This window comes from Oryzias latipes, chromosome 20 (genome assembly GCF_053564925.1).
Source record: "Oryzias latipes strain Hd-rR chromosome 20, Olatipes_Hd-rR_3.1".
Lineage (NCBI taxonomy): Eukaryota > Metazoa > Chordata > Actinopteri > Beloniformes > Adrianichthyidae > Oryzias > Oryzias latipes.
This window is the reverse complement of record NC_136256.1, coordinates 20,736,933-20,764,871: the sequence shown is the minus strand read 5'-3', so window position 1 is coordinate 20,764,871 and position 27,939 is coordinate 20,736,933. Positions and strand designations below refer to the sequence as shown.

The following is a 27,939-nucleotide window of genomic DNA, read 5'->3' as shown; positions in this document are numbered from 1 at the left end:
TCTAAAATAAGATACTCATGAAATACTCATATTGCCTGATAGCTTATAAGTTTCCACATGCAAAAATGCCACCTACCAGATCCAGGAATGCATCCTGAGATGATTAAATTAAGACTCGCCATAAACATTTATTTTTTTAATTCAGGAAAAGATTAGTTATTTTGATTTTAGGATATGTACACTCCTGGTTTAACATTTTTCTTAGGAAAAAATATACAGCCTTTTCTTTTTATGGCTTTAGGAATGAGAAAGGCAGACTTTACAAAACTGTCATGTGTTGGCCGTGATCGAACCGGCTCTAACTATTTATTCCCTTCTTGTGCTTGAAGTTTTAGGTAAACAAAAGCAAATTGGCTTTCTAGGATTTCCCTCTGCTTGTAGTACTCATGTCTTTGACCTGAATTAGCATTTTCGTCTTACTGGAAATGGCCCTTTTCAGTCCACAAAACAGCAAGGGGTAATTTACCTCAACAGGACATCTGAAATAGGATACTTTTGAAATCCTCATGTTGCATGATAGCTTAAAGGGTAGCTTTAACTTCAATCAATGTGTTTATATTTCTGTATGTGGTAATTTCCCAACACAAGATAGTAAGCATCACTTTGTGCTAACTAGTACCCAAATGTGTTCCCCCGTGTATGTGACAACAAAAACTAGTATTACCACTTTCTGCTTTAAATTTTCAAAAAACAGAGAAAAGTTGAAAAGTTTTTTTTATTTATATTCATTATTTTTATCAAACTTTACCATCTGTACATGATAAATGGAACCATTTTTAAATCAATTTTATCCATCTGTCAGAGTGGACATCAATTCTGTCTGTACTTTATATTTACTTCATTTGTGATTTAAAAAAATGCAATTATGCTAATCAGTTAAATGTAATCTTAAGTAGTAGTGATTAAATCATGATAAGCACCGATTTATCCCTTCACTTTATATGTGCACAACCACAGCTAGATCCTCCTCTGTGAAAGATGATGCATCAGACTCCTGATTATTTGCTGATAAAAGCCCACTATGCCACAAATATGATGTAAATGCACCCTTTTCTCTTAAAACAGAGATTTGTTTGGCTTTGCCTGAATGCAATCATGCTAATCATGGTCGTTAAGTTCTGTAACTAGTGCTTTTTTGCTTGTTTACAGTCTTTAACTAACATCAAATGCTTGGCCTGTTACTACAAACAACGAGGAGCATTTTTTCCTTTCTCAATTGTGATACCCACAACACACAGGCCAGGGGGCATTGGCAAGAATTTGTATACTTGTGCAGAGGAGTCTGGATGTGTTCTTAAAACACATTGAAGTGTGTATTATAATGCTCTTGGCTTTATAATATTTTAAAAATTCAGTTGTTTAATTGTCTGAAAACTATAGGCTTTAACACTTTTATGTTTGTTAAAGGACACAAAATTGTGTGTAACATGTAAAATCCAGAAAACAATTTCTGAGCCACATAAGAGCCTTCAACTACCCCCATAAAAAAGGCAGTGGTGCCCCATAAAAGCACTGTGGATGGTTGCTGTGGAGAGTGAGGTTTGAAGCTCTCAGCTGAGACTGTTGTCCCACTTTTACCCAACTACCCCTGGCTGCAGTGTGCAAACCGAGGCGTGGCTCATTGTGGGAGGGGATAAACACCTTGCGCTCCTCCCACTGTATGTGATTCTTCTTCGTCACCGCAATTGCAGTATTTTTCTTTGCATTTTATAAGTTTCCATGAGCAATAATGCCACCAATAGGATTCAGGAGTGTATCCTGAGATGATTAAATTAAGGCTTGCCATGACCATTTATTTTTTAATTCAGGAAAAGATTGTTTATTTTGACTTTAGGATATGTACACTACACTCCTGCTTTAAGATTTTTTTTTTAGATAGAAAAACACAGCCCTTTTTATTTATGCCTACAGGAACAAGAAAGGCAGCCTTTACAAAACTGTATTGGTCGTGATTGAAACGTCTCTTATTATAAATATATGTCATATTTTGCACTAGACTACAGAATGCAATTCACTTATTTTTTTCCGCCTCTCCATTTCCTGCTTCTGCTCAGTGGACGAACACACCACCCTCCTTTTCTTCAGCGCATTCCCAGACGCGCACAAGTCAATGATCCAGATGTCATTCATGATATATTAACTCTCGAGACGATCATGTTGTTCGAAAAGTATAAACGGTGCTCAGAAGTAAGTAAATCACAGACAATCCCAGGTAATTCCTAATATTAATACGAACTAGACTGCGTGATTGTGGATGCGACTGGTTCGATGACCGATCGCTTGGCTCTTTAAAGCGAACGACAAGAGCCTTTTACTCTTCAAGCTGCTCATAATTGGTCAATACATGTTTGTGCTGGGCAGAGCAGAACAGAGCGCCAGGTGCAACAAAAGACTAGAAGAGACAACATCTACACAAAAATGTACAGAAAGAGTGACACTGGAAAAAGCAGCAAAATCCGCAACCACTTCTCTTTAAATGATAATGCGAAAAGAGAATTTAGAATCTGCAAGAAAACAATTCTATCTAGAACCGGCTCATCAATCAACCTCCACCTGAGAACTGAGAGAATCTTCTCCTAAACAGAGCGGATCATCACTGACCGAAGAAACTAGATCAGCTTTACAAAGCTGAGACACTTAGTATTTCTGAATGCCAACCTTTACTGTGACGAAAAATCACATACAGTGGGTGTGCCTCAACTCGTTTAACTCAGCCCACGTTGAGGCACGCCCCGGTCTCCACATTGCACCGAGGGGCTTCTACTTATACTTGGGTTTAAATAAAGATGTAAAATACTGGGTGGACTTTTGAATGTCATAAAGCCAGAACACAAAACAACAACAGCAGTTCAGTCTGAGTCCTCTGTCCGCTGTCTTTTTTTTAATGTTACCGTAATACCTTTAACGTGTGCCCTCCTTTGATGAAACTTTGACAACCTTTGATTTATGCTACTTTGGTGCAACAAACACTTGTGTGTGGAAAAGGTAATTGCTGGGCTTGCCAAGTGACTTAAAATGCATTGCCCAAGTAACAACAGACAGCTCTTTAATCTGATCTCAACGGTCCACAAATATGCAATTGTAAGTGCAGTTGCAAGACTGGTAAGTTGTGTTGTAAAAGATGAGTCAAAAGCAAGTAAAACCAAATTTACATAATCAGAAACACAAACAAGAGATGAAAAGTTGCATTAGACCGAGTATGTGAACAATCTTTAATTTGTACAGTCGAACATTAAATGTTTAAAGAGGATTTGCAGCTCATTTTACAAGTGTATATTTACAGTGCTTGACAATGTTTTTTTAATTCATGATTTTCTATTGGACGTCATATTTCATCAAAAAAGTTGCTTCCTTTGGACACCAGGCAGTGCAGTAGGCCAAGAAGGCTGAACAATTATAAAAAGAGAAAAGGTTCACGAGGGATAGCCCAAAAGCTGTGTCATCATACAAAAACTAGTTTTATAGCAAATACACATATAGGACAAATCTGCGAAACCCCACACGATGCAAGTAAAATTTTAATTTAATTAAATTGGAGGGGCAAAACACTTTTTTTTTCTAAACTGAAACTAAAGTGCAAGCATTGTAATGTTTGGAGTTCATTTATGGTATTAACCTTAAACCCCAGCCTTACCTGATTAAGACTATTACTGCTCAGACAGGAGAACAGGTTATTGGACAAGACATAGCAAAGGGCCAACTTAAGCACCGTCTTTTTTTTTTTTTATCTCACTGCATAACCAAGATTTGGTGAAAAGTTACAGCTACATTTGAAGCACACCTGTGGTGTTTCTTTCTGACACATATGATGGGATGTAATACCATTGTTTCCTAGCTTTTCAAGAACTCGTTAGCATTCTTCTGTTCTCTGGAGTCACCTGTCAGTCAGGATGCAAGACACAGAAATCCTGCATGCAAGTCAGACTGATTTGATTTTTTAATTTGTCTGCTTGTAAATATTCAATCCGATTCACTGACCTAAAAATTGATCCAGGGCATTTTTAGCCAAAGGTTCAACCAATGTGACTAGGAGATAAATGCCTTTTACACATCACAATAATACAAACGGAAGAACATTCCAGCAAACTGTACGGTTACATGTTTTTCAAAATTCAAAGTGTTTCCACACATTGGACTGTAGTCATGCGTGCAGGATCATTTTTTGCTGCAATCACATGTGTATTGTCTGCTATGTTGCACTTGGTCAGTTTTTTTCAAAACACTCACATTACATTCTGAATGGCACCTATGCAGAAGTCACATTTTTGATTTTATTGATCATTTCTTGCCTTGTATAGGTCCATCAGTGAGATCTTGTAGGTTTTTTTGAATGCATGTAAACTTTTGCTTTGTTTTATACCTTCGTCCAATTTGTTCTATAAATTCACACCACAAATTGATAAGCACATTTCCTTGTAAATGAACCGTTTTTTGAAGTTCAGCTGATTTCTTAAATTAGCTGAACTTCAAAACACAGTGCATTCCTACATGTTACGAAAATCAAATGAATGAGCCTCAATCCAAGCATCTTTTTCCAATGTCAATATATGGTATTCAATTTATTTCATTTTGAAACAATTTAATAAATGCTATAGGTGACTTAATTAGTAAGAATCGATCAGATGAATCGATTTGGTTGAATCATAGGAATAGATATCAATTCATTGTTATATATACAATTATTCAAATTGCAATTGGTAGTCTAGCCTGGAAAAGTGTTCCTGCACAACAGATTTGACTTAAAAAGACATGTTCACTTCTGTAACATTCTTAATCAATTTAAACTTTGTTGAAAATTGGAATATACAAAGGAAAACTTGGTTTTGCAAGTAATCTTTGAAAAAGGCTATAACTGGGCCAATGTTCGTGATCCATCATTATTATTAAGATATGACAAAAGAGCATGTAAGCTGCTGTCACAGCATGCAAATTATTGATTGTTATATTAACCGTCATATTCAGCATGTTGTAATGGTAAAACTGCATGAAGACACCTGAATTTAAATCTGTCATTAAAATCCCCATCTAAAAAAGGCCTGTTCTTAGCATCACTGCAATTCTTTTTCCCTCTGCTGTGCTGTGTGAAGTGCAGTAGTGTATTTATTCCCACCTCTGTTAGCCCTCTGTACCATCTTGCTGGGTTGTAACAAGAGCAAAATAAGCACCATGGGAATGCACGAGCAGGAATGGAGAAACCCCGTTCTTCACAATGGGGCTGCTGTCAGTCAACTGAGTCAGCGATCCCAGCTTCAAGTGTGAAACTACAGTGATTTAGTGCTGTAATATTTCTCTTTGATCTCCGTGAATCACATTAAAGAAGCAGGGGCGGTTTAGCAATCAACAGTAACAGCTCATGTCAGTAAAAGCTGTCACTCCATAGTAAAAGGATCAGCATAAAATCATGATTTTGTGAAGATATTTGGAAATCTTAGACAGCAAACTTGATTCTTGCAGTGCTTGTAAAGCAGCAGAGGTTCCATTTCCAGATTCAACCCGGAAATACCAAATGCCCCAGTTCTGTAAATCTCCACTGAAGGCTTGAGCAATTTCCTATTTTTCTCATTTTTGGGTGGCATCTGAGATTATCACCCCATGGTGTAGTTAGACAAAACAGCATTTATTCAACACTTCAAATAAGCAATGCAAAGGTCCCTCGCTAGAATGCGGTCCACCTTTTACAGTCTTGCTGTTTCACAGATACAATTTTGCCCCCTTCTTTTTAAACAACGCATTGTGTTCTCCACCCAGATTGGCAGTAGATCACTGTCAATCTCCTCCACGCCGTATCTTCTGTGCAGTACAGAATGCCTTCAGTTTGCCAAATTTACATAAATCTTAGATTGTGACCAGATCTCTGGTCTAATTCTCTAACACTGGACTTATTTTTCCATGAAGGCTTGACCTTTGAAAAAAAGAGTGAAAATGTTCATGTCTGTCTGAGAAAAGTGTATAAAGTGTGTTGCAAAGGTTTTTACAGCATTAAAACATTAATATTAATTGTAGTTGTCTACTACAGAGATGACTTCTTTGCAGCTTTTGTCTATCGTGGGACCACTGTACACCAGTTAATTAGCTAAGAATCAGATTTTCCAAGTAGTTGGCACAACACAGCAACTGGCCAAGAAGTGTCGCTTGCTTTCGATTTTAAATTTTTAGTTTTTGTGTGCACATATCTATGTAAATTACTCATTCTCGTATACGGCAGCCAGTCTAAATGCACCACAGATATTTCAAATAAAATTATATTCAAATTAACTTTTTTTTTAAGTCTTCTTCTTTCACTTTCGGCTTCTCCCATCAGGGGTCGCCACAGCGAAACAACCTTCCCTTGAGGATGAGTTGCATGGTTAATTTGGCAATGATTTTACGCCGGATGCCTTTTCTGACGCAACCCTCTCAATCCAACCGGGCTTGGGACTGGCACAGAAGCAGAGAAGGGAATAGGGAGCAGCCCGGATTTGAACCCTGGTTTCACGGACGGAAGGCGCTGCAAACCAGCACGAGCTAAACCGGCCCCCATTAACTTTTATTTAAGTAATAAAATAAAATCGAATATTTAAAGTACAAGATACAGAAAGGAGTAGTGACTACGCTAGGGTCTGTCTTTAAGATCCTTGCAATAGTACTGGTGTGGAAAGTAGGCACAAACTCTTTATAGGCAATTCATAGTGGCTGCTCAGGCGTAAATGCCCCGCCCACGTGGCCCATTCCTAGTGCACTAACCAATGGGAGGGGGTTCTTTGATGCATAAATAGCAGACAACTAGGCTATTATAGGGGGGAAAAAGGCAATTCACCTGTTCTGTGATGATGCATTACTTTGCGTAATTGAGATCTGTCAGGATTATTTAGAAGATGAGAAGAGATGAGGAAGCTACAGGTGAGCCACCTTGAGAGTGGAAACAAAACTTGAGCTTGTTTTGAAGAAAAAAATGGAGACTCAACTTAATCAAACTGACTTTGTATTCTGCAACATGGGAAAACTTTATTCTTGTTATGTTCACTCGTGTCAACATATTCTTTTACGCAGATATATGAACAAAATCAAAATTCCACGGATAAAAATGTGATTTTACAAGGCAATCGTAAGCATTGTTTACTTTAAAATCCAGACAAAATACAAAAAAAATGGATTTTTGCATTTTAAAAGTGTTGTTTGCAAAAAGAAATGTTGGAGATAGGAGCCATTTGAGTTTCCACATTACACTGTGATAAAGTTGACAGCTCCAGTTGAAATATTCTGGCACAAGCAGTGCAAAACTACTTTGGTCACGTCAAAATAATAAAAACGTATTTATGTAGCGTGTATGTGCTAGACATCCAACAATTTTTCAATGGTCAATTCCAAGTTGAATCTGTAATAGTGAAGCCCATTGAGATAAATATTGGGCTGTATAAACAAAACTGAGTTGAATTGACTTGAACAATATATTTTAAGCTAAAGTATCACTGCGTTTGTGGTTGTCTTCTAGAATTAAAAATCGACTGTATAAATAAATAAATAAATAAACAAACCCTGGTGCGAAATAGAAAGTGAAATATTTTTCAAAAATAAAGTATATATTATTCATTGAAATTTTTAAAAAATATTTAGAATTTTTTTTTTTCGGATACTTTATTTATCCTCTCCTACATAAATGTTAACTGATCAAGAATGCCAAAAGGCTGAATCAGAGCCCTGCATGCTGCTCCACTACATGAAAGTCACCTCTTTAAAAGGTTTGTAACTCAATACTTTACTATGAGTAATAAGTTACTACAAAACTTCCAAAACTACTTTATGTGTTGTGAGGAAACATTTGCAGTCGCAACACCATTTTTTTTTAAATAATAATTGTACCTAATTTATTATTTAAACTGTTTATTTCTAAAAATGCTGACTACTGACTAAAAATTACCATTTATAACTTTCAACATGTAGCATAAATAGAAAAAAGGAAACCGGAATCCCTTCCAATTTCTGTGAGGGTGACGTATGGAAAACTACACTTGAGGCCATGAAGGGAAACTACTCAGTCAGCAGAAAGGCCGAAACAAATAGGAAGAGCCCAAAGTAAAACCTGAAATGTGATATGAAGGTGAAAAAGGAAGCTTCTCTGTGTGAGTAATGTCATGCAACTGTCCAGCTTGTTTATGAATGTGTACATAAACCCTTTTCCCAAAACAAGATGGCACTTATGTTTTTTCTCAGGGTAGATTCCTGCACTGCCCATCCCACTGAAGCAGACAGCTTGCTCAATCAAAGTTTGTGCTCCCTCCTTCTCCGCCAAGGATTCCACCCTGAGCGTTTGGGATAGTGCCAGATACACGCTGGCAATCCTGTGCTATAAACTAAGGCAGAGGGAAAGGCATTTCACCCACACACAAATTAAGATACCGTTCCCCCAATGTTTAACAAGAACCATATTCTCATACATACGTCACAGCTTTGTTGCTTTATTCTTCGTTTTTTTGAGTTTCTATTTCATATTAAACTTAAGCAATTTGTTAAAATATACAAACCTTTTAAATACTATATTTTACTTGTGTTATGGGGGGAAAACTTCAGTTTTTTCTAAAAAAAACAAAGATGTTCCTCAATTATAAAAATACTAACTAGGCATTACCGTAATTCAACTAAAAGGTCCATTTCAGACTCAAAGTAAAATGATTGCTAAGGTCTCCCATGTTCAGAACAATGTGGTTACAGGCATCTTTCTGTAGCAAACGAACACACACCCCACATTACGTTCTAGTTTCAGTCATCAATACGTTTTTTCTGTGCCTGACCTACATAAGTAGGCTGCATTGACGACATTAAATTTCTTGGATGCCTTAAGATCTTCAGAGCCCACGTGAGCCTCTATGGAGGTATGGTATGTGTGGAAGCTCTAACTGTTTTTTTTTTCAAACAACTGATAAAGTAAATGAATAATCAATATCAGATCAATGAATAGTCACCAAATCTATGAATGGATGTTCCTTGAATTATTGTACAGGAAAAATGCTTTAAGTGGGTTTATAGTGTAAGAATTTATGAGTATAATAATTGAATTTTCCTATTTGTTTAGATTGTATCACTAATTATATTATTATTTAATATTATTATAAAAAGCAATTTTTCCCAAGTAATTAAGTTAGAATTGCTATACTATTTTGGTACTGATACCCAGCTTTACATTACAGTTAAGCTACAATGGTCACTTTGCCAACTACCGGTAATGTGAGAGAGGCGTAGCGAGAGAGACAACTGATAAAAAAAATAAAATAAGTAATTTCTCAATTATAAAACATATTCCTCAAACACAAAACAAGAACAGTTTCCTAAGAATATTTGGTTCTACTTAAAGGGATGTTGTTAAAACAAAAAAGTAATTTGGATCTAGTAAAAAAATCGATCCCCAAAAAAGCAGCATTTTACCAATATCGTAATTTTAAAAATCAGTAAATTATCAATATAAAACAAAACATTTTCAAAACATTTGTAAGAGAACCGTTTCAGTTACCAAGTAAACACCAATCTTAGTTTCCAGAAGCACTAACATAAATCAATTCATTCATTTTCAGACAGATTTTCTTTCAACAGATTACCGTATCAGTTCAATAAGCGACTGAACAAAGCCAGGATAAGTTAAAGGTACAATTTTTATAGCATATGTTTAGACTCAGCACATATTTTATAGCACATGTTTAGGTTTGATACAGTTTATATAGCAATTGTATTATGAGAAAAGAGTAATAACACAGCAGACAAGTTCAGCAATCTACCTATTAGACAGCAAACTTGAATTGTTTTAGAATCAAACAACCTCACTTTGCAGTTCAAGGGAGAGGACCTATTCAGGCAAAGACAGATGGGGCGGCTGATTTGAGGTCTGCTAATAACACAGAAAGATAACAAGTCTTGGAGCAGAGACTAAGTTAATCATAGCCACTTCTCCTTTTCCGTGTCAAAGCTCTCTGGGCTTTCCATCAACCATCTCTTCCTCGCTTAATACATTTCTCTTCTACTGATTCACCCTCCTCTCCCTCTCCCTGAGCAGTAAAAGCCTGGCCATTACCCCACAGCTCATCCCTTACGCCCACCCAAGACCTGTCACACTGCTGTTTCCATGACAACACAAACGCAAAGAAGTTGGGTGAGATGCCCAGCGAGACAAGCTAAACAGAAAAAAGTGGGGGAAGGGTGCATCATGTCAACAATCCACTGTAGATCTTCTATCACATTTGATGGACAGATAAGATGGACAGAGGCAAATGTTTTGTGGGCTCATTCTTCCATGGATGGAAGTCTTTTTACGTAAGATCATAGAATTTTTTTTCTATAAGCATGAATATAACAAGAATGTGCTTGTTAAAGACAGCGGCAAAAGCTTCCATTCACAAGTCAACTAAAAAACAAACATGAAGCGCCACTTTTGACATTATTTAAAATTAAGCCAACTTAATAATAATAGGTACTTTATTCATCCCACAATGGGGAAATTCTTCTCTGCACTTGGCCCATCCCCTGGGGGAGCGGTGAGCTGCAGCCTAACTGTGCTTGGGAGGCAGCAGTGTTAAGGGTCTTGCCTAAGGACCCTCACTGGGTGATGTTTATTGCTCACCATTGGGACGGTAATTGACCCAGTACCATTGTTTATCCCCCTCTGGGAATTGAACCCTGGATTCCTGCATGGTAGCCTCTCACCTTACCAACCGAGCTACCCAGCCGCCCTAAACTTGATGCTGAGGGAATATAAAAACTGTTAAGACATGCAACAGAGTAGTTTAAAAGTAAAGTCTGTATTAAAGGTGACTGTTAGCCATGATTTAAAACAACAACAACCGATAAGTGTGTTTCATCATTAATTTTTAACAACTTCACTCATGTAGATTTTAGCTTTGCATTTATGTCCGACAGCAGCTAAATCTAAAGCCACAATATGAAATTGTTGTGTTTTTTCATTTTATTTGTATAGATAGTTTTAGTACTTTTCTAACATTATGGAAGTTTTGAGCCCACAAACTTTTAACACAGCCACAGGATAGTTTTTGTAAGATGACTGGCCTTAGCGGCAGTGCTGCTCTTGTCCATTTTAAAGTGCAAACTTTATTTAAATGTTTAATGTTGATGGAGAAAGCAAAGGATGCACCAATAAATCCTACATGTGCAGAGACATTCACAAGGCTAATAACCAATTATGGCTCTGCTTTACTGTGGTTTCTAAATTCGGTAGAATAGCTAAAATATTTTAAGACATGAAGAGATAGATTGGCAGCTTTATTCAATCTCCTAGAAAATGACCTGTTTTGTAGGTGAAGGGTGTGAAGATGGCACACCTTTAGTGGTAAGACAGCAATAACTTGAAAGTAGTAAATTCAAGCGGCAGGAAAACCAACAGCTGGAAATTTAGGAAGTCATTATTCTTCACTTAATAAGCCAAAGGTTATTTCATTTTCTTCATAAAAAGCTTTTCTTACACTCATATTACAAATTTGGGAAATTGGTGGCTAAAAAACATTTTTTAGTATACAGAATTATGTTATAACACAGCAAAACGTGATCATTTGATAGCATCATATTTTTGTGCTTTGTCCAATACTAAATAGTAAAGACTGAATATTTATTCCACTCAAAGTGCCTTCCCCTTGAGTTTACATGGAAAAAATAAATCTTTAAACTACAATTATGCTTAAAAATGTAAGATTCATTTTATATTTATGCCGTAGCACAACACAAGCTTGAAAATCTCCAACAGAACAAGGGTCAAACGATTATCGTGACACTCTACTGACACAACGAACCAGAATATCACAAGACAGAAGTCAGCGCACACAGGATGACCACTTTGCTGCTGAGTGTGTGTGGAAGGATATTGCTTTAGTTAATAAGGCAAAAATCTTCACTTGTTGTGTCGGAGAAGTTATTAAACGGCTAAAAAAAGTCATGGATAACCAAGGCAGTTTCAAGAAGTCATTTCCAGCTGTCACTACAAAGCAATAGAGTGACAGTACACAAACAATGACACAATATTTTCTTCCACATCTGTTCTAAAACTGAAGTTGCTGAGCCACAGGATTACTTGAAGGAAACACCCATTTCACAAACTGTCCCACCTCAGTGTGAGAAAAATGTCCAGCAACCTATCCGTGGATATAAATCCACATAATAAAATATAAACCCACTCAGTCAAAGGGAATGACTGTCAAAAGGAAATACTTGTAAATACGTTTTGTTTCTTTGTAAACTAAAGTCAATAACTTTGAGCAGGTGGAAAAAACAGTCAAGTCTGGTTAGCGAGCTTTAGACAAAGCTGAATTAAGAGCAAAAATACATAAATGTGCAAAAATGAAAAGGTTTTTCATTGTTTTTTGATGGGAGAGGAAAGATTGATTTCTTGAAATCATTAAACATCTTGATGTTCAAAAAAGGAATTGTATGTTGTAGCTAGGCCTGCACAGTAAATTGTAAAATTTATAGTTATCGCGATATCAAGCTGCGCAATATGCATATCGCAAAAGACTGCAAAAATTGGGAAAAATGTGTTTAAATGTGTTAAAACAATCTTTAAGTGAAAAGTGGCAGCTTGAAATATTTAATGAATTTAATAAATCTCTTTATGCATTGGACCAATCAGATGGACCCCTTTACATCATTGACCAATCAGAATGACCACTTTTATGTTAGATGCTCGCCTCCTATGTAGACAAGGGTCATTTGGAGTATAATTTAAGGTATATTGACTCCTATTTGAATGAAACTGTTGCAGTGTAATTATGTATTTATTTGCCTTGCTATTTTTGTTCATGTATCGCAAGTTATATCATCATCGCAATATTGATCACTAATATCGCAAATCCCATGTTTTCCTCATGTCATGCAGCCCTAGTTGTGGCTTAAAAGTATCTAGAACAAAAATGTACAGATTCAATTCAATTTTCAATTCAATTCAATTTTATTTGTATAGCCCAAATTCACAACAACAGTCGTCTCAATGGGCTTTCGTATAGGTGCAGATTTTGTCAAAAATCAAAATTCATGATCCTGAGATTGAAACAGAACCTAAAATTACAAAAGATATAACCAGCTTCCCTTTGCCTTCTAATAATAATAATAATAATTGATACTTTATTTATCCCACAATGGGGAAATTCTATTCCACATTTTGACATATCCCCTGGGGGGAGCGGTGAGCTGCGGACTGGCCGCGCTAGGGGGGCAACAGCTGGCTGGGGAGAGCGGGGATTGATCCGTTGTTGGGCGACCTGCTCCACCGCCTAAGCTAAACTGCCGCCCTTATATCTTCTACAACATATAAATTGAGAGTCACTGATGCATGTTTTTGTTAAGAGGCAAAACATTTTTACATCTCGTAGACTTCTTTGCAGTCACTTCCACTTGGCAACTGGCCTAGGTCACTAAAATGAGTTGCATTAAATTTCCTCCCAAGCAATGAAATTCACAAAAAAACATCATGTTGGATCCTGCATCAGGGATGAGACAAGTACTGTGCACCATCAGGTGGGCAGAGTGATGCAACAGTGCTGCACAACTGGTTCCACAAGATAGGTTCCTCTGGCATTGCTCACTCATTGAAATGACACAAACTGTCTGCCTGCATTGTACTGAAGCAGCGAAGCAGAAGAATGCTTCAAGAAAGGGAGAACTGCACTTGAGACACGGGGAGACGTAACACAGGGGGGGAAACCTCAAAAGGAGGATCATCACACGAGCCAAAATCTTTAGACACCTTTGCTTTTGGCTGACCATGAACAAAGGGTCAGTGATATATATCACAGATAGCACTCGGCATGTGCAACAGAAAAGTGTTCAATTCTAAATTAGCATGAACATGTCAAACTTTGTACATGGAACTTTTGTTTTTTGCTATGACTAATTATAACATATAAAAGTAATATGAGATAAAGTCCACACATATTCTACAGTCATACCCTAACATCTATTGATCATGCATGATTGCAAAAGCACTGGAACACAATTCTCTGTTACAATTTACCACAAGAGTTCATTTCTACTGCAAAAAATATGGAGGTGTGTCAATAAAGTAAACAATAGATATCTACTGTCTTAATGTTGTGTTGACCTTTTAACATCTTTAATATCTGGTGGTCTAAACGGAGGTTTATTGATTAAGCAGTTCAGATTAAGGTGCATTAATCTAGAAAATGTTTAAATTGAAGCTCTCCAGCATGTCTGCTGTTTGTTTTTAATCAAGGTTCGACTTTAACGAAAGTGCCTGCTGTCATATTTAAAATATAAATAAATCAAAACCCACCCAAAATGCCCCTCTAGATCTAAACATCAGTTAAACCAACTATTGTGGACCCTGCGCTGGAATTAAAGAGTCCGTGCAAGTTGCCATGTTTGGTTAGGCACGTCGTCAGCGCATCGTGACGCCGAGCAAACACGGGAGAATCTTTAGTTCGGCAGCAGAAGAGAGAGGAGAAAACATATAAATAATAATCTGTGGGAAAACATCCTCATTCTACGCAACGCGGCCAACATTAAAAGGGAATCGACCACGACGAACAACATTAGCAGCCCGCTCAGACTCATGATGATGAGCAGTCTCGACTCCTTTTCTGTCAGTGACACTAGCATTTCAGCGTTAGCACTTAGCTTGCTAACTACGTTGCTGCTAAACTGTCGAACTTCGTCCGGTGTCGCGGGTACGGTCACTCGCCAACTCAGCACAACGTGATAATAGCAGTAATAATAATAATAATAGTGACACGTTAAAGTGTTATGCACGCCACGTTTGACTTATTACCTAAAATACACGTGTCCGTGCCGTCCTCAGAAACGGCGCGTGAGCTATGCATTAAGTCATTTGCAATTCTGCTGTCTTTGATGAGTTTGCTGCAGAAAACACTGTTGTCACAAGCAGTAAACTCAGCCAAAAAGCTAGCACTTGCTAAATAAGCTAACGCCTCTGCCTGCCAGACACACACACTCTCAGCCGAGATTGAGCACCTCTTTGCACTGAATCCTAGATATATATTTTTCAGCCAAAACACAAAGTCTCTTCTCTGAATTCAACACAAACGTCTCTAAATACTTACTGTTTGATAGTTCTGGCTGAGTCCTGCTGGTTAAATTCCGTTTATCCCGAGTAGCTCTGACCTTCGCAGTAGTAAAACAACATTTCTGCTGGCTAACTGTGCCGCCATGTTAACTCCTGCTCTGCAAACCAATGCTGTGTGTTTATCTGGCTGGTAGCCGCTATCCTCCCCCACACCAACCACATCACGGGGCTCCGGCAGCATCAACTCACTTACAGCCGGAGGGGGGTTGAATGCAATCCTGCCGTGGTTTACCTGTTAGGAAAACGCACTTTGAATTTGATTCATTTGTTCCAATGTCAGCATTCAGTCTGACATCCGGTCAAATTAATCAGATTTTCCTTTTTAAAGTAAACTCCCTAGTATAAAATTAGGTTAAATAAACCCCCCCTATTTCTTGCTATTGTCAAGAACAGTAAGTGCTTATATATGCCTCAAATGTACCATTTTTAGGGGGGGTCAAGGTTGGCTAAAATATATTCAAATTTAAAATTAAAAACATTTATTTGATCTATTCCTAGTTACAAACATGTACTTGATGATTGAACACAAAAAAGATGTTGAAGTTTATATCTGTTCACGATTATTAGACCCCTAAAGGTAAGTAGTTGTTGCTGATATTAAAAGCTTAAATACCTCTTTACTTCTTATTCTTTAATCGTAGTCATGGCTCCTTTATAACTAATTAACAAATTTTATAAAAAAAATTAAAAAAAATTCAAACTAACGCTGAATTTTTTTGCAAGCCTATAAAATGTATTTATGTAAAAAGTCATATTTATTGTAGTTATTTAACATTTACAGTCTGGTCAACTGTCCGTGAATCAAGCGGGTGTTTTCTGACTGATTAAGATGTGCAACAGTGACACCTAGGGGCTTACATGAGACTTGCAAGATTGTTATGTATTTACAATCATTCCCTATATACTAAAATAAATAAAACCCAATAAATACAATATATTAAAGATTAAACGATTAATATATTAATCGGTTTATTTACCCTTCGATCTGACCAGATCGATCTGTCTGAGGCAAGTTCTTAAGACCATTATAAAATGAAAATAAAATGACATAAATTAAACAAAAATAGTATTAGAAAAATACCATTTGGATTAAAACCCTTGTGCTATCTTAGATGACCCCACCCTTGCCTTGACGTGTTCTCCCTACCATGACAAAGGTGGATTAAGGTGGAAAGATTTAATTTAATCCATGGACACCAGTGAAGATCACAAATCATTGAAGAAAAAAGATTCAGCGCACTGTTTAGTGGGTCTAGATGACCCAACTTCCAATGGTATAGTGCCTAAGATAGCGCAAGGGTTACGACATGATAGGTTTATTTTACTTTAATGTAAAAACGACCAAGTGCATCACAGTAGACAACACACATGAGTGATGACAGGAGAAGATTATCAAGCCAATTACAGTCCAATGTTTGGAAACACCGAATTTAGAAAAGACATGTGACCATACAGTGTGGTAGACTGTTCTAATATATTTGTATATTTTTTTATGTAGAAAACAACAATGGGCTGAACGTTAGTAACACTTGTGCTATCCTAGGCACATTAACATTGGGAGTTGGGTCATCTAGACCCACCAGACAGTCCGCTGAACCATTTTTCTTCAATGATTTGTGATCTTCACTGCTGTCCATGGATTACATGAAATCTTTCCTTTGTCATGGTAGGAAGAACACATCAATGTAAGGGTGGGGTCATAGGATAGCACAAAGGTTAAACTAAAATGTGAATGGATTTGCCATTCATTCTTGTTTGTTTGTACACATAGAGAATTTACACTTGAATATCTTGCAATAAATACAAGGAATCTGGAAAACTTCAGATGCACTGTTCAGTACCCAGATATTTATCTCTGAGTCACACTGGTTGAATTTTTGGTTAAAGATGAGCTGGATTGATTTTAGGTCAGTGGATCGGATCATTCAAAATGAACCAATATTTTATTTCCAGCTATGAAAAAACTCACTCATGACTTTGAACTGGTTTGAGGCAAATTTGAATCAACAGGGTGTTGCTATGGCCATTATATGAGAAAGTCTTTGCCTGTGGTGAAAGCTACTTTGACATTTCATAGTGACATTTTATTAAGAAAAAAATATATATATTTTAAAAGATGTCAGCATCTTTCATACAGTTTAAAAAAATCTCACATACATTAAGTATCTTTTCAGTTTAAGTTTGAAAGGTGCAGTGACCTGTAGAGTTTCATTTTTACAATTGAGATCTCTGTACAGTTTAAACCTGTAGTCTAAAACAAGAAAAACACATAATATGAATTAATTTGTTTATTTCTTTAGAACCGTTTGGCGGTACAGTCATAAGTGACAAATTCTTAAAACTCTTACTGTACTCCATAGCTTCATTTCATGGAGGTGAAAGGGGTCGACAAATCAACCCACATGGTTTGGCACCGTCTATGGTCGGGTGGGAGGGGCGTTCAGTAAAACCAGATGTAGTTTCATTTGTAGTCGATGCTTTTCTCATCAAACCTTCGGAGAGACATTTTTTAAATCTAACATCACCTTAAAAATGGGACAGTGACACCATTTCTCCTACAAATTAAAAGAAGCCGTACTGTTTTGTTTCCTAAAGTGACTGCTCTGTAGAACCGCATGTTAAATAAAGTTTTGAGGGGAAAAAAATAATGTGGTTTCAACTACAATAAATGGCAACACATTGAGTTGACTTTAAAATCTAAATGCTACATCAGGTTGGCACATCTTTGCAGGCAGTTCTGCACACACCTGTATTATGGGTGACCCTAAAGCTTAAAAGGATGCCTTCTACTTTTTAGTCATCTTAAAATGTACTCAAAAGCTGGAACAGTACCATACTTTTTCTCAGTGGATGTCTGAATCTGTAAAAGTGAGTGTTTGAGGCTACAACAAACACACAAAAGAACAAATTTGGGAAAATTCCATAAAGAGAAGGACAAAAGTTTGCTACAGAGAAGAACAGGCAATTATAAATACAAGGAACAAAGAGAAGTAAAAGGAATGTGCAGTTTTTGATTAAAAAAAAACTGAAAAATGAGGGGGGGGGGGAATGAAGCAATGACGTTTTTTTTTCCTGAACATTTACAATTAAACACTCTGTACAAAACAACCTGTATGAATAGGCACTTTTTAAATAAAGCATGTTTTTCTGTTTATTTCTGAGGGATTCGTTCTCATTCAAAATGGCACAAAAAAGGGCAAATATCTGAAACAGAAGCTGTGCTGGACGACAGGTGACAGGCCAAGCTGAAGGGCCCTCTGTCCGGTGTGGAGATCGGGAAAAAACGTCTGGGCTGAAGATCTGGAAAATCTGCTGGCAAGACGACTCCAGCTGCTAAAGCGGACGACGGGGGACTTTTTCTTTCATTTATGAGGACTTTTCTTTTCTTGCTTTTGGTGAATCGGCTCCGTGAGAATTCACTCCATTTACTCCATTGGCTACAAAACAAAAAACCCGTCAAAGTTAGACACTTTTTGCTTGCTGGAGGAACGAAGATGCTTCTAGAAAAGTGTCCTCTCACCTTTGTCTTTCTTTGATTTGCTCTTAGTAGAAACCGGTTTCTTTTTCAAAGTCTGAGCTTGGCTGTGCTCTCTCCATCGGCGGAGCTGGAAATTGATAAACTTCCACATCATAAAGGCCTGGGTGAGACAGATGGCTGCAAGGACGGTTATCCTAGCAGACAGGAGGAGAAGGACGAGGTTAATTTGGAATGCACCTCGCGTGCGGCAATATCACAGGGTTTACAGAAGATTTGCTCAAGCAGCTCACGAGGAAGTCCATCCAGTGCACACACTGACTTTGGTCAGTGGTTAGAAAAACATGCTCTGTCGGTTCCATTTTGAACCAATTGACCAAAACCAGAGTTCATTTCCTCCTCTGCTTGAATTCTTTCTGTAGAAGTGGTGAACATTTGTGCAACATGGACCACACTGCCTAAAAAAAAAACTGTTTTAATTCTTGTGCTATTCCAGGAGAAGACGTTTTGACCTCTATAGTCATTTCAACCAAGTTTACCTTTAGAGTAGTCAAACCAGAGGTGTGATTAACTTACCGAACAAACAGGATGTTAAAGTTCCCAGCAGCCCAGTTAAAGCCTTGACTCTCCGACGTGGCAAGGCCGAAGCCCACAGTGAGGACGGACAGGGACAGGGTGAGCAGCCGTCCGACAACAAACAAGACGGCCCATACGGTGAAGCTGTCAGACACACACGAAATAAAGACGTTCTGTAGAATTCCAGTGTTCTTTTTTTAATCCGACCGTATAATGCATAGAGACTCACCCCATTTGTCTGTTTTCGTTGCTGAAGTAAACCAGGCGGGACACGTGAAAGAGGAACTCAACAAAGTAGTGCAGGACAAGCAGGACCAGACCCAGACGGTTCAGACTAGAAGATACAAAAATACCCAATAATTTTATATGAAGAAAGACAAACAAACAAAAAGAGTTTACAGATAAAATTCTGATGTATGGGCATCTAAAATGGCAGCTTACTTTAGAACATAGGCACCAGCAATGTGGACCAGGTACAGGAAGATGTACACAAGCTGCCGTGGAATATCCTCCTGCAAAATCAAACCAAAGGCTGAATAGTGGGATCAAAGTACGTGCAGCACGAGTACAAGTCTTCAAAATGCACAGCAGAGAAGTCAAACGGAAAAAAGTTTGACATACTTTCTTGGTCTTTTGGAAATACAGCTCTGGAAGGGCATGCAACCAGTATCCCAGCTGACAGATGTAGTAGAATTTCATCTGGAATCTAGAAGAAAACGTATTTTTAAAAAGGTACAAAACCGCACACTACTGTCTGTTTTTAAAAATAAAGTAAATGTTTAAATTGTATATATTTTTGTAAAGAAAAAGACAACTCACGGCATTAGGGTATGTGGGTAGCCCTCCCACAAAGACACAGGATTGGACAGGAAGTTTTCCTGAGAACATGCAAGCTTTTAGATACATTGTCATACATGAACTGAGAAACTTAGCTTACAGTTTGCTTACAGAAAGCAGGATGCTCGTGCCCCAACAAAAAGAGAATAGGTAGAAGGCGCTCAGCTGGCCTGACTCGTTGAATTTACTGTGTTTGGTTTTGGAGAAGTGCTTTTTCCTGTTTAGTTTCTGAAAAAATAAAAAGAAACCAAATGAGTTTAGTTAAGTCTGATATTTTAAGACTCCAATAATGTCCAGGTGAGAGAGGTTCTGACTTACATCCAGCACATACTCCTGGATGATGGCGTGCATGATGATGGCCACCAGCATGTAGAAGAAGATGGTGGCTAGGTCCTTGATGCCATGGTGGAAGTGGTTCACTGCGGTCTCTTCTGACCCTTCTGTGGCACAAACAGGACATGCACACTCAAACTCCCCCATAATGCAGAAATGCATTTACACAAAGGAATAAAACAACAAAAAGGATTTTTATTCATGGTTCTTCTCATGTAATTACAGTTTTTAGGACCAAAGAAGTTTTAAGTTTACAAGTGTTCCCAGTAATCTTGATAATGGTTATGCCGTTTTAAGACAAAATCCAAAAATCTGATGGGACATAGTTTCTGCAAAGCGGCAGGATTTCATTAGAAATTCTCCTCTGAGTTGGAGTGGAGCATTCCCACCCCCCTTTACCAGACCATTGGTGAGAGCTCTCTGTTAAAGCAGAGTTTGTGGTCCACCCAGCTTATTTTCGAAATTGCAAATAAGCTCTCGACTCACAACAATTTGATTAAAGAAATACTTAGAACTGCCATTTTGAGTTTAATTTTATTTGTACATGTCCTCCATCATCAGAAAAATGCCACAAGAGCATGTTAATAAAAACACCAACAATCAGAATGGGTCTTTAAATTCTGGAGAGTATACAGAAACAGAGAGGAGATAATTAGGGATTCAGCAAAAAAAAGTTATCTGGCAAGATTTAAGTGCCACAACTATTTGTTTTCTTAGGTTCAGGTGGGGCATATGTTGCATGGTTAGATTTTACAGATGACTAGCTAACAGCTTGCACAACACAGGCTTTTCACTGTGTTTGAGCCTGACAAAGAGGCAAACGAACATTAAATGAGCAGGATTGTGAATGGTGTGGCCTATATTTCACTTGGATTGAAATATCCCCAGTGCAACCTTGCTAAAGGAGAATTTTATAAATCAGACAGCCTATATTTAGTTTCAAAGGAGGAAAGAAGAAGAGCACTCAAATGAGTTTTAGTAAGGTCATAGGAACGCCGCTCCAGAATGTAAATGAGAATCTTTCAGATTGGAGAAATAAAAATAGGTTTATCACTTCACCTAAAAACTTTAAAAAAGCTCTTTCTCAAATGAAAATCACTTACCATTTGTTGATATGGTAACATTGTACTGGACAGTTATGAATATAACTGCAAACTTTGAAGTGATCTGTGAAGAAAATACATTTAAAAGTTAATGATTGACGGCATGACCGTGCAACATTATTTTATTCTACATCTATACATCTTGATAGAATTGTTCACACAAGATCTGGAATATAGTTTTAGACTTATAGGATCATAAATATCACTAAAAAAAACATCTTACTCACATCTTTAACTTAACTTGAGAGTCAAGACTAGAAAATGTGCTTAGAGTAGATTTAAAAAGCAAGCTTTAAACTAGGATAGAATAGTGTAATATTTGAAAATACCCTAGAGAGGAAGAATATAAAAAGGTGTAAAAACACACTATTGAGAAGAAAACATTTTTATGGTCTTTATTTAATTGCAGCCAAAAGTCTACTTGCGAATTACGCAAAAGAAAATACTGCAATACCTTTGTGTGTTTGTCAACTGTTTAGTTAAATATGGGGAAACACTTATGAACACGCGCTTGCAAAACGGCAAATTGGTTTTAAGGATTAAACCTGAGACGCATTTTAAAAGAGGGAGGCGCAACATTACGATGTGAAAAAATTGGAGGCAAGTTAATGGGTAAATCAGAAAAAAGTAATAGCGTCTACGCAGTTAAACCGGAACTGCTGAATTAGACTTTCACAACAAAACTATTTTGCATGCAACGTATACATTTTGGACGATAGGTGTATCGATTAACATTAAATTGCTACAAATCTAACACTTATATGAAATTATTATACTACTTTGGTGGCATAGAAAGAAAATTTAAGGCCGACTTTAATTCACGAATAATTTTATTTGAAAACCACAAACAGGAAGTAGTTCTAAATGTAGCAAACTGGACTCCGGCTGCGTTGCCTTCCGCCGTAGATCAACAATGCGTTAGATTGAATACGTGTACTTACAGATGTATTAGGAAAACCAATACCAAAGCACGTTTATTGTCTGTAGTAAACCCGCAGCACTTTTAGCGCCATTTAGATACAAAGACAACTTTAGGGATTTGTGATAGCGGATTTCTTCATTGACAGCCCAACTAACCGTTGTATGATTGCCACGTAAGACATCTCTACGCACAAACTAAGCATGAAGAAGAGTATTGCAGAATACTCCAACCCTTTGGGATTAGCAAAGTATTTCAGAAATGCTGCTCGAGTATTGTCATAATACATTTGCAAACAATAATAATAAGTATTTTTTAAAAATACCATACGGCGGGACTTGATTAACGGATATAAATATTTACATTTGAAGCAGGCAGCCAGATGGAAATCGGGCGCTGGTTTTCTACGTTGCTTTATTGCCTAAAACTATAAGAATATCCTAAAAAAAGAGGCATATTAGCACAAACGCAAACAACACGAGGCCAACCCGAACAGAAAAGTTTCGCTAACGGGAGGAAGTAGTGAAAGACTAGATCAGGCAGACAGCCATGTCAGATTAGACAGACAGAGATGGGGAAATAATATTCGGCACTCTCCGCGTGCGGATTAAAAACAAAGTCGTTTACCGTGTAGAAGACTCACCTCAAACATCAGCCCGAGGAGGAACACCATAGCAACGCAAGAAACAATATCTGCATGGTTCTGGATGACAAACTCGTGGCTTAGCACTGGAGGGTTTTTGCTTGCCGTCTTTTTTCGGATTCCCATGTCGACGCAGTTCGCGAAACTCTTATTGTACGAGGTGCACACGAGTTTTCTCTTCTAGTAGACAGGATGGTAAACCTTCTCTGGAAGAAACCTCCAAGCTTCGTCTGCTTCCTTTAGTCGCAGGGAAAGGCGGCGATTGAATGGCGTGTCACTCTTCTGTTAGTGGGAGGCTCTACGACTTTCTCCAGACAAAACAGTTGGGGCTCTCTGCTGCCCCCTAGAGGCCAGGAGGGTCAGGACAAGCACGCCTCCTGCAAAAGCACTTTGTAATTTACCCCAGTACTTTCTGTTTCACTTCATCTTGGAGCCCTACTAAAGGTTTGATTTGTGAAAAGGCGGGATACAACATAAACAAATTAAATGTTTACCATTTCATTCTTTTAAATGAGCCGATGACTAAATGATCAGATCCCTATTTGTGGCAGTGTGCTTGATTTTAGCCATCTCATTTTATAAGATAACATGTTTTAGTATGTCGTTCACCTTTCGGCATATCCCCTCAGGGGTCGCCACAGCTTTCAGTGATCCGCACATATGGTTAGGCAGACAGTTTTACACAGGATGGCCTTCCTGATCCAACCCTGTATTTTTATCAAGTTTGGGGTCTGACAAACGGAGACCTAGACCAAGGCCTCCTTGTGGCTACATAGACTGCAGTGTGAAGGATCTTGCCTAAGGACCCACACTAGATTCATTCAGCTTGTGGTACCCCCTGGGAAAAAAAACTCTGGTTTCCCAGTCCTGCCCGCAGCCAACTGTGCCATTCAGCTGCCATAACATGTTTAAGTATCAAGTGTAAAAAATTCATCTTGAAAGAAGTTTGAGAACAAATGCATTTGAAAATATAGGAAATGCAATCCCTTTGTAGTTGTAAAATGAGGAACTTCACACTAAGTTACTATAATAAGTTTTACTTGTAACGTATTTCTTAATATATGACACTACCATATCATAAAAAATGTCAACTCACCCGTAAAGTTTTAGTTTAGCATTAATTTTAAAGTTGGATCAAATTTTTTGCACATTTTTTTAAACTTTGTGGCATAGAAAATGACATTTCTTGTAATCACTTGATTTAAAGTAAAGCAATTCAAGGAAGTGGGACTATTCTGACCAACAGGGCAATCAGAAGGTAGGAGTTTCCTGTTTCACTCACATAACCTGTCAGCAAAAACCATAGCATTGCATCAATGAACTGCTGGAATCTGAGGTAATCACATGTTCTCCAAGTTCTCAGGAGTGGCATAGATGTATGACCGAGGCTCACACACCTACATGAAGCCAGTCACAAGATGTGTTGCACAATTTGTGTGGACTTCAGAGCCTGACAGAGGTGGGACTTATCACATCCTTTCAGAGAAATAAAAGTGTAAAAGCAGAATGGTACTGTTTCATACATCTCTTCTGCATCGGACAAGACACACCAGTAAGTCAAGAACCCTTTTTTGAACTATTGTTATAGACTTTTGAGTGGAAAAAATGGGACTTTGTAATTATTAATTGACAACTTCATATTTTTTAAATATAGAAATATTCTTGAAAGGAGATTGCTCTTTATTTGGGGTTATTTAAATTAAGTTCTTGATAATAAATACAGTTAGAAATGAAAATAAATTAGACGTTTTGACTTAGGGGAACAAATTACATCATATTATTTCATCCTTGTGGCAAGAAATAATATTGTGCATCTTATGTGATACCCATGGTTTCCTAGTGTTTTCCATGTTTACAATGTTGTCTGACTATTTCTTATTATATAAGTTAGTTTTATCATTTATGAGAGATTGATTAACTCATTGTGACAAGTCCTAAAGAACAAATAAGCCTTATCTGTTTTTTCAGACGTAGGCAAAGGTTGTTTTTTTTCTGCTTAATGTGTCTTCAAAGCTGTTGAAAGTTCACTAAAAAAATCTACTCTTGTTTTTAAAAAGTAGTTTTCTCTCCTGTTTTGTTTTTTCAGATGGACCCTATTGGAAAGAATTAACAAAAAAATAAATACATTTTAAAAAGTGTAATCGCAAGATTCCACCCCAGATCTAGAAGAAAATGTGTGCCTTTTCGAGAGAGAACGTCCTACAGAAGATGAATATTCCGTGGTCCACAGTATTATATTTTTTTGGATTCTGTTTATATATTATGGACATAGTGACAGACATCTCTCTGTTTGTGAACTACATCAAAAACGGCCAGTACTTGTGGGGTGGAATGACGATGATGTTTGTCGTCACTGGAACGCTGTCCACCCAACCCTTCAGCTATGTCTGGTACAGGGATGATGATGAGGAGCCAAAGACACTTAAAGCTGGGCTTGCTGTGCACTTGTTTGGCTTGGGCACCATTTTCAGGTAACATACACACTGTATAAAATGATTACATCTTAAGTAGAATTTTATGTAATGTACCTGCAAATTATTAAGGAGGAGCGCCCTGTGAGCTCTGACTCAAGATTGTACACAAGACTGGTTTCATGTTGAGTGCAGACTGGAATGAGGTAGTTTAAATTGTGTGACAAAAGGGAAACGCCTGTAAATCCATCATTGTGTCTCCAGCTGTGAATGTAATGTGTGGAATGGTGACAACGTGTTTCTGCTTTGTCTGCTGCTAGGTACTATCACCTGCTGAAAGAAAGCTGCAGAGTACATAGGACCACAGCCAATTCACCCACAGCAGAACGTACAGGGACGGAGCACAATCTTCTCTTTGGCATGGCAACAGACCTGTGCATGCTCAAAATGTTTGAAGCTTTCCTTGAGAGTGTTCCTCAGATTCTCTTGCAGCTTTACATAATCCATGACCAGAATGAGGGCTTTTTCCATCAATGTAAGAACATGCAAACATTTGATTTCGATGAATGCCTCTTCAGACTTTATTCAGACCACTTCTCCTTCTCTTTCAGGGTTGTCCGTTGCCTTTTCTGTCAGCAATGTGGCTTATACTTTGATGGATTTCCGCGTTTGCCTGCGCAGGTCTCTCCCCCATGCCAGACAAAAGCCCTCAATCCCTTCCAGACTGGTTTACCTTTTCTACAAGCTCTTCACCATCACCAGCCACATCCTCAGCTACAGCCTCCTCCTCACTCTCAGCGTCTACAGCATGGTAGCCTTAACTGTCCTCTGGCTGCTGATGACAGTTTGGGTCCACTTTCTCAAAACCGACTTTTGCACTTCCAAAGGCCTTGAATTCTTTTACCGTTTAATAGTGGGATTCATCCTCGTTTTCACATTTTTTAACGTGAAAGGGCAGGACACCGGATTAGCCATGACTGTCTATTACATGTTGTATGCCATCATCAATATTATAGCTCCAATATTATCAATGTTTTTAGTGCCAGAACTGCAGACACGCGTGTTTTTGTGCATAACATGTGTGATCGGTGGAACTACAATCCTTGGGTTCATGTGCCTCATTTTGTATTATTACTACCTGCATCCCAGAGGGATGCAACGGGAGCCAGATGAGGTTGATGGCTTGGACACAAAAGCAAAAGCAACAAGGAGAATGAGGCGCTTTCTTCAACCTTGATTAAAGTCATTTTTAAATCATATTTAGTTTAGTTTAGTGAGAAGAGTTGAGTGAAGAATGAAGTCTAGACTCCAAAACAAGTTCTCGTTGTTTTAGTATCTGAAAGTAACATTTTTTTGTACCTATATGATAGTGTTGTAAAGAGGTTAACTATGTTACCATTTAAATTAATGTACAAAACATGACAAAATAAATATTTTTTTAAATGCTTTGTTAATAAAAAAAGCCTTTTTCAAAATTTCGCTACATAATTATTAGTTTATGTTGGTCTATTGGGGCTGTGTGCATGGTCTGGTGGTAAGCACTGTCCTGTCACATCAAGAAGGCCTTGGTTCAAATCCTGGCTGGGTTTTTCTTTGTTAAATCTGTTTGGTGCATGTTGTCCCCATGCATGCAGGGTTTTTCTCTTTAGCTTGCTCTTACAGCCCAAAAACACATTTCATAGGGGAGACAGAGCCTTCTCCATTGCTGCCCTGACCCTACGGAACACCCTGCCCCAACACCTCAGAGACTGCACTGAGCTCCCAATGTTGAAAAAAATCGCTAAAAACTCATCTTTTTCAAATGGCTTTCAATCTTTAATCTGTCATTTTTATTTATTTTATTTTTATTGTATTAGCTCTTGTTTTAAGTGACTGTTTCTTACTCACGTGTTGTAGTGCGTCTCTGTGTGCCATTTAAAGCATTTTAAAAATAAAATGTATTATTATTATTATTATAGGTTTGATGGCTTACCCCTTGTGCTATCTTAGATGACCCCACCCTTGCATTGACGTGTTCTCCCTACCATGACAAAGGTGGATAAAGGTGGAAAGATATCATGTAATCCATGGACACCAGTGAAGATCAAAAATCATTGAAGAAAAAAGGTTCAGAGCACTGTCTGGTGGGTCTAGATGACCCAACTCTCAACGTTAAAGTGCCTAGGATAGCACAATTATGTGAGTGGCCACTGCGATTTACTTGCTTTTGCCCTGAAGTAGCTGGGACAGGCTCCAGTGTTCAACAGAGGTGTTAGAAATATAGGACAGGAAGCAGGATTAAAAACTAAATGGATGGTTATTCATATCAAAATTAAAGCTGATTTCATCTTCTGATATTTCTTGAAGATGGGGAACAAGACTCAAATGCAGGCGGAAAGAAAAGTTTTTGGTGCAATCAAAGAAAACTACTATTTAGCTTTTTTTAATTGTTTGATAAACAACATTATATATCTTTATAGCAAGATTGCATGGGGACTACTGCTTTTCTTTTTTAAATTTTACTAACATTTTCTGACAAAGTCAAAGGATTTTAGAGCTTTTTCTGCTCTGCATATTCTCAACACAGGATGGCACT

At 37.7% G+C, this 27,939-nt stretch overlaps 3 protein-coding genes across 6 annotated transcripts in view; 1 reads left to right on the top strand and 2 right to left on the bottom strand.

Annotated features, from left to right (window-relative positions):
* Nucleotides 1-15,192, bottom strand: part of ncoa2 (nuclear receptor coactivator 2) — a 65,830-nt gene extending 50,638 nt beyond the window's left edge. For 2 of the 4 annotated variants that reach the window (XM_004081254.5, XM_011488889.4), the window contains exon 1: nucleotides 15,045-15,192. The gene's annotated coding sequence lies outside the window, so the exon portion shown is untranslated. The remainder of the gene's footprint in view (nucleotides 1-15,044) is intronic. The other 2 variants (XM_078938532.1, XM_078938533.1) reach the window with 1 other exon arrangement.
* Nucleotides 15,193-17,340: 2,148 nt separating this feature from the next.
* On the bottom strand, nucleotides 17,341-23,126 carry tram1 (translocation associated membrane protein 1). The gene is made up of 11 exons (XM_004081029.4): nucleotides 22,954-23,126; nucleotides 21,392-21,455; nucleotides 20,274-20,395; nucleotides 20,067-20,183; nucleotides 19,938-19,996; nucleotides 19,740-19,824; nucleotides 19,560-19,630; nucleotides 19,348-19,452; nucleotides 19,119-19,262; nucleotides 18,588-18,739; nucleotides 17,341-18,504 (listed from the first exon to the last, which is right to left on the bottom strand). Exons 1-11 carry the CDS (start codon nucleotides 23,077-23,079, stop codon nucleotides 18,434-18,436), a joined length of 1,116 nt encoding a protein of 371 aa, XP_004081077.1. The 5' UTR covers nucleotides 23,080-23,126; the 3' UTR covers nucleotides 17,341-18,433.
* Nucleotides 23,127-23,257: 131 nt separating this feature from the next.
* xkr9 (XK, Kell blood group complex subunit-related family, member 9) lies at nucleotides 23,258-27,316 on the top strand. The gene is made up of 4 exons (XM_004081253.5): nucleotides 23,258-24,505; nucleotides 25,040-25,424; nucleotides 25,685-25,899; nucleotides 25,976-27,316. The coding sequence occupies exons 2-4, from the start codon at nucleotides 25,126-25,128 to the stop codon at nucleotides 26,599-26,601; spliced, it is 1,140 nt and encodes a 379-aa protein (XP_004081301.1). The 5' UTR covers nucleotides 23,258-24,505; nucleotides 25,040-25,125; the 3' UTR covers nucleotides 26,602-27,316.
* Nucleotides 27,317-27,939: the final 623 nt, after the last annotated feature.